At 34.3% G+C, this 7,549-nt stretch overlaps 1 protein-coding gene across 2 annotated transcripts in view; it reads left to right on the top strand.

The window, feature by feature from the left end:
- The window catches only part of LOC117174497, a 77,788-nt gene that overhangs the window by 27,939 nt on the left and 42,300 nt on the right, over positions 1–7,549 (top strand). The window contains exons 3-4 of one of the 2 annotated variants that reach the window (XM_033363665.1): positions 360–500; positions 764–943. In XM_033363665.1, the coding sequence (XP_033219556.1) occupies positions 360–500; positions 764–943 (321 nt within the window). The remainder of the gene's footprint in view (positions 1–359; positions 501–763; positions 944–7,549) is intronic. The other variant, XM_033363666.1, reaches the window with a different exon arrangement.

The raw sequence follows: 7,549 nt of genomic DNA, 5'->3' as shown, positions 1-7,549 counted from the left end.
GAAAGAGGGAGCTCTTCTTAATATTTTGACACCAAAATCATGTCGATACACCTTACCGACTGCGAGTAAAGCCACCCACGCTTTAACTTGACATACTGTAAATAGTTGCTTTCAATGTTTTTAAGAGACAATCTCGAGGTACGTTTCCTAACTTCTCTCGATTTCCTCTTCTGCTAGAAAAACAAGAAGCGGAAACACCCTCATTCATACATAATTGATCGATATTATCACACATTAACTTCCAAATATAACCGGTTTAACAATAAAAAGTACAGTACAACACTAATCTAAAATATTTTCCTCTATATTTATTTTGAAATATAAACCTCATTAAAAAATTGTTTTAAAATTGTTTTCAGTACCACATCGCTAATTGTCCAAAGAGTGGAACTGTTCTTAACTTTATATTCTCTTCTGAAGGTCAGCGCTCTGTTGGTTCGGTATCTCTGGAAAAATCAAATAGTGTCTACGTTCCACCGACTGAAGAAAATTGGGATACGGTAATGTGCATGCATAAACTAAAAGAATCTCATGTGTTTAATCATATTAAAAAGCATATTTGTGAATAAGTATATATGATGTGAATCGATTATATAAATCAAATGATGTATTGGTGATCGTATTATTTTTGTAATTCATAAGATTTTCATTTAATTTCTGAAAATATGTTTAGCTTCGCTTTTTGAATAGTTTACTGATAAAAAAATAACTTCGTACGAATGCATTAAAAATATATATATATATATATATATATTGGTAATAGGATCCTCCGGTGCCAACATACAATCCATTGCAAATAGCCAAGAATAGAAATGTTTTGCTTTCTGAAATCGGACTGTCAAAAGCAAAAAAACGGCAATTTAAGAATTCAGAAAGACTGCGGATTCAGGCTTTAGAGGAAAGTGGTATACATGTAGATGATTTGCCTCAACCTGTGACAGAGGTAAATCATTTAGAATTATTTTCTATCTTAAGTTTTCCAAATATTGCTGTTATATTTATGCTCCCAATTTAATCCATTAAATTTTGTTTGAACCAAGGGACAGGTTTTGAAAAAAGGCTGATCTATTTATTATACATACAGTGTGTCCCAGACTCAAGTGTGCGGACGTATATAGCTATATAAAAATTAAAAAGCAAGTATTTTCTTTTTATAAGGGACCGATTTTCTTGAATCAAGAAAATAATAAATCAGAACAACTATTTGAATCAAGAAAATAATAGAATCAGAAAAACTATTTGAATCAAGAATATATTTACTCCAAGCAAAAAACTATTAAGTTAATTTGTTCCACTGAACTTATATGTGTGAAGTTTAATAAAATATTAAATTAAGAATATTATATAAATCATGATAAGTAACTAAAACTCTAACGAAATGTTTCTTGGTCCAAGTAAATTCATATACTTATTTTGACTACTAATTTAATTGAAACAATGTTCATGTTCTTAAGACGAGAAAATGAATGTATTCTGCAAAGAAATAACTTCTCTTAAAATAATGCATGAATATTTTCCTTCAAATAATTATTAATTTGAAATGAATGTAAGATTTACTTCGAAGATACCTATGTTTTCAAGATAGAATCACATCAGTTTTCTCAATATAACAACTGTATACTTGATACAATAGACATTGCACACATGCTATAAAAGTGAATATATTGTTATAAATTAATTTACTTCTTACTGCATAAGTATCTTGTTAAATATAATAATCGACAAGTTTACAAGGTATGAAGATGGTTCTCTTCGCCGCTAATACATTCTGTTCGCAGCATGAAGTTGGTTCGCATAGTGATAACTCTTTTTCATTATTTTATTTTGAGATACAATTATTTTGAAATTCACTCATACCACCTGGATCAAAAAGTTTTAGGACTTTGTTTTTAAAAACAAAAATACAAGTTTATTCATCATAATCGATATTGTCCCCTTCAAAGTACTCCCCATCGACTGCAACGCACTTATGCCAGCGCTTGATCCAATCTTCGAAACATTTTTTATAATCGGTTTGCGGTTAAAATAAAAAATACAGGTTTATTCATCATAATCGATATTGTCCCCTTCAAAGTACTCCCCATCGACCGCAACGCACTTATGACAGCGCTTGATCCAATCTTCGAAACATTTTTTATAATCGGTTTGCGGTATAACCATCAGAGCCATCTTCGATTTTTCCATGACCTCATGTTAGGTGCTGTAACGCGTTCCGTGGAGCGGTTTCTTGAGTCGACCGAATAGGAACAAGTCGCAGGGAGCTAAATCAGATGAATTCGCTGGTTGTTGGATGGTATTCGTTTTGTTTTCAGCCAAATGATCAGGGATAACGATGGCATTGTGCAAATTCGATGACATTTTTTTTTGTAAAAAATCGATACCACACAAAGATAGATGCACACAATACGGTGTCACTTCAACAAATGTCAAGCTATCAAGCTGAAAATCTGACAAAACGTCAATGACACTTCTACCAACACAACAAAAAAGAAGAATTGAAATCGGCCGAACAAGAGCATCAATGATGATAGTAAACCGTTTAAGTATACACACCAAGCATAAGGATGATATACATGATGCATGTGACTAATTACATAAACATGAGTTTCAAAAGTGAGAGGGGGGAGGTGCAAGCCTGAGTGACTGAGTAATTGAGTGACCGAGTGACTGAATGATTGAGTAACAGAGAGGAAGAGAGAGCAAATGAGTAAGTGAGTCATGTAAATAGTGAAAATAATGAAGTGAATGAGGGCAAGGGTGAGTGAGGGAGTGAGTGAGCATATTTGACTAATTCAAGTAGTTGGCCCTACTACCTGTTTTTTCAGTGAACGGTGATTAAAGGCATTTTTATCAGCTGTTCTACGTTAGGTGCATAACATTTTATCTGTCCTCGATTCCCCATCGTTTACGAGGTGTGTTCAAAAAATAAGGTGACTTTATGGTTTTCTCAAAAAATATTAATTTATTCCTCAATATTTGTGTTGTCCCCTGCAAAGTAATCCCCCTCAGATATAATACACTTGTGCCAACGCTTTTTCCAATCATCGAAGCACTTCTGATAATCATTTTGTGGTATAGCCTTGAGTTCTTTCAGCGATGCAGTTTTTATCTCCTCAATCGTTGAAAATCGATGTCCTTTCATGGGTCTCTTCAGTTTTGGGAAAAGAAAAAAGTCACTGGGGGCTAAATCCGGTGAATATGGAGGCTGAGGCATGACTATGGTGCTGTTTTTGGTCAGAAAATCTTTCACAAGCCACGATGAATGAGCAGGTGCATTATCGCGATGCAAAAGCTACGAATTGTTTTTCCAAAGTTCCGGACGTTTTTTGCGTATCGCCTCTCGCAACATCTTCAGCAACTTCTCTGATGGTAATTCGGCGATTTTTCAACACCATTTGTTCCACTGCTTGAACGTTTTCATCTGTTGTTGACGTTCTGGGACGTCCGGGGCGAGGTTCGTCTTCGATATCCTCTCGGCCTTCTTGGAACAGCTTGTACCACTTATACTCATTTTTCTTACTCAGAGTAGACTCACCGTATGCAACTGTCAACATTTCAAGAGTTTTAGAGCACTGGATTCCATTTTTCACAAAAAATGTAATGCAAACTCTTTGCTCCATTTTTTTCGAAAGAAGAAAATCACCGAGCACACCAAACCCTTCTAACCTTTTACGCCTCTGTCAGAAAAACAACACGAGCTATATAGTCAAAACTGTGAACATATGATCGCGACCAGTGTACCAACACAACAAAACAATAAAATTTAAAACTTGAATGTACGCAGCCCGCGAAAATTCAAAAATCAGCTTACTTTTTGAACACACCTCGTATTACTGATTCAATACATAATAGACAGAACTGTTTATCTCCAAATGTTAAAAAAAGAAGACGACCAATTTCATGTAAAACTTTAGGCTACAAAGCGAGATGTACAGTAGTGTTCATGTGTGCCTTGCCTGTGTGGTTGGCTGCTTGTATATTTTTAAATGTCAAATTGAAATCACAGCCTACTTTATCAAATAAGGCATACATGATCACTACTGTATGATACATGAATACGCTATTTCGTTTTTTAAACATATCGAGGCGTCCTAACGATAGGATGCCAACGCACGCGATCGACTAGATGATACTTAACCAAAAATATAAATAATAAAAATCTAACCGAAAAGTTAGCGCTAGAAAGTATTAGCTTGCGGAATTGAGCAACATGAAGCTAGTAGTTGGCCAAAACTAAAAGATGCTCGTTCGATTTATCAAATCATGAAAGTCCAATCTCGGGCGAGCAAAGCATGAAGGTGCCACTCGCGCGTTTAGGTTATAAGATTCTTATGCATGCGCGCGATCAGGAAAGTTTTTGAGTTTTAGAGATTGATTAAAGGCAATACTTATATTTAAAGAAGTATCTAAACACCTTCTCTGTTTTAAATAAATAATATTAAAAAAGTATTTAAATACTTTTTTATTTTTTGAAATACTTGTTTCATAAGTGGGGAAAAATATAACAGAAGGCAAAATAAAATTTAATGTAAAGTGTTTCGTATTTTTTTTTAAATTTCATAACATTATAATAAAAATATGTAAGGTACCGTTTTATATTTTTTTGTCAGTGTATTGGTCTCGAGTCTGCGTTAACAGGCACAGGCACTGAAGGTGGTGCGCTCTGAAACATTGAGTGACTTCGTAGAGAAAATAGAATTGAGGAGTGCCCAATTCCTCGGGCGGGTGATTTTGGAGTCTAGGCAGAAAGCTTCGTGGTTTTTGGTATTTTTTATGAAAAAAATCAATTGTAGTATGACTTAGTGACCTGGGTGTTCTTTATAGCGCAGAAGGTGCCCGCTGCGGCTTTTTAAAGTTATCGGCAAATTTGTAATAGCTTTTTGCAAGTTTTTTTTAATACATAGAATATTAAATAATTATGATATAAAAAGATATATTTAATAATATTATGAATCGTAAAATTGGTTACACAATTCTTCATTTATAATAGGTGTCCATATAATGGAAAATATACATCTGGCCTTTACTGTCGAATCATTTTCACTATGGACTATTTTTAGCCGCTTTCAAGCTTTTCGAAATAAAGGAATAATTATAAAATGATTGTATTGTTATAAAAGTTATTGTATGTTAATTGATATTCCCTGAATAGACCTCCGGTCGTCCGGTCAACCCTAAATCATCCTCGAAATCTACCCTTGAAATAGAGCAATTCTATTTCGATTTGAGCCTCTTTAAGGTAAGTTATTTTTGACTGCGTATTCAATCTGAATACTTTATTTATTTTATTCATCGACATAATAAAATATAAATGTATAATCATCAAAATACTATTGAACAATAACCCAGCGAGCAAAAAAAAAGGATGTCCTAGAGACGTCTTTGGGACACCCCTACAAGACGTCTTTTATAACATGTCTTTTGGTAATCCTAGGAATGCTCTTAAAACGTCTAATGGCAGTACGAAAGATGTGCCGAGAACGTCCGTATCTTAGGACGTTCATTGGCCTGACTAGGACGTCCTAAGAACGTCCTTGGGACGTTCGTAGGACCCCCTATGTCAGGCCAATCAACGTTTCTAAGACGTCCAATGTCCTTAAGATGACCTAAAGACGTTTTAAAGACATGGATGTTCTCGGGACATCTTTCCTACTAACATTAGACGTTTTAAGAGCATCCCTAGGATGACCAAAAGACATGTTATAAAAGACGTCTTAGGGATGTCCTAAAGACGTCTCTAGGACATCCTCAATTTTTTTGCCCACTGGGTAATTAAAAATGAACAGTTTAAACATTTATTTCAAAGTAACAGTAACAATACATTATAATATACATTATTATAACTGATGAATCGTCATTTTCTTCATTTTGTGCAGATTTTACTGGCAAAGTTTCGAAGAACGCATGGTATTTTGACGGAATGACTAACGTTTTTCAAAGTTGTAAAAAGTCTTTTTTTTTGGCTGTTGTAATTCCTTGAACTTTCGTGTCAGCTTTTTCTAGCACGTATTTTCGCTCATTCACGTGCTTTTTTTGTCTTCTTGTTATGTGCACTTTATAGTTCTCTTGAAAATCAAATTTATATCTCAGCTCGTGAAGACTATTTTTGGAAATAAAATTTTCTTTGAACTGATTAGATCCAAGAGGGAGATTTTTAAAGGATTGTCTTTCCTTCACGACGTGTTTGTCCCAGTTTTGTAGATCGGCGAGCTTCTTAACCCTTAAACGGCCAAAACGCCACTACCGGTACACTGTTTTCAACGGCCAATAACTAAGACTATTCGACACTAGAAAAAATTGAGACACATATATTTTTATTGCTTAAGATCTCCTCTTTCCGACGGTGCCAATGAAATTCCTCAAAAAATTTACTTATTATCCCAAAATGCAGTTTAAACAAAAAAAAAGTGATTTTTCGTGCCTATTTTTTTTGTGAACCATTTTCCAAAGCTTTTCGAGTCTGTAATTAACCTGGAATCTCACTAACGGGTGGAATAAATATCTAAACTTTGAGAATCCATGGTTCAAAGATCGATTTTTCGTTTTAGTATTTTCAAAATGGCGTCTTTCTAGGCTGATTACAAGAACTTTTTATTCTTGACAAATTTTCCGAAAAGCGCATAGTTTTTCAATAAAAAATTTTCATAGTTCTAAGCATCGTGTAAGAGTAAAATGATTCACGAATATCTATCGTCCGTCTGCCGCAAAAAAAGTTTACGTTGCCCAACTATCACCAACGTGGAGGTCGACGAATATCGATAGTCTCTCTTTTTTTTTAAGGGATTTTATATATTTTTTTTACATTTAAAAATTTTTTTTTTATGGAGAATTTTTTTCATTTCAGATTTCAATCCGTTGAAATCATTTTGATCCTGCTGTTTCAGAATGTAATTTTGAGAAACAATGTAAGCAGCAGTACATGTTGCAATCAATGCAAAATCTAGTAGTCCTCTGGCGACATTGTTCATTATTACATAATGCTTTTGTTCGTGATTCGTATCTGTGAGTTTCGAAATCACTCAGTTTTGATTGCGACAAATATTTCTGCTGATTTCTTTACAGAAATCTTTCGTTTTCAATTTAGCTATATTATTCTTGTTGCAAATTTTCCAAATTACGGTAGAATTTGTAATTGATAATTCTATTATTCGTGAAAAAGTTCTAAAAGTCCATTTCTTTGAAGTAATAGATGGAGAAGCTTTTTTGCATCTGAAATCGTGCAAATCTACCCCTCCCATGTAATTATTATACAAAGAAAAAGCTCGAGGAAATCCTAGTTCTACTCTCTCTTGAGCAGCTCGTGAAAATCTTTTCACTGGGGTTATGGGAGTGATACCACATGCTGTGGAAAGAATAGAGACTTGTTTTGAATCTATTACACTGATAAAATTCATCCCACTGTTGCGATCATGACTTACTTTGTACGATCCTCGCGGATCATTTTTTTCAAATTCATGCTTTTCTTTCACTCTGTCTTTACGGACAGTTCCTGTTGATCGTAAACCACATTTATGCAGGTGGATGAGTAAATCTGGGCTGGTAAAGAAAT

Source organism: Belonocnema kinseyi, chromosome 6, assembly GCF_010883055.1.
Source record: "Belonocnema kinseyi isolate 2016_QV_RU_SX_M_011 chromosome 6, B_treatae_v1, whole genome shotgun sequence".
Lineage (NCBI taxonomy): Eukaryota > Metazoa > Arthropoda > Insecta > Hymenoptera > Cynipidae > Belonocnema > Belonocnema kinseyi.
This window is presented reverse-complemented; position numbering and strand designations above follow the sequence as displayed.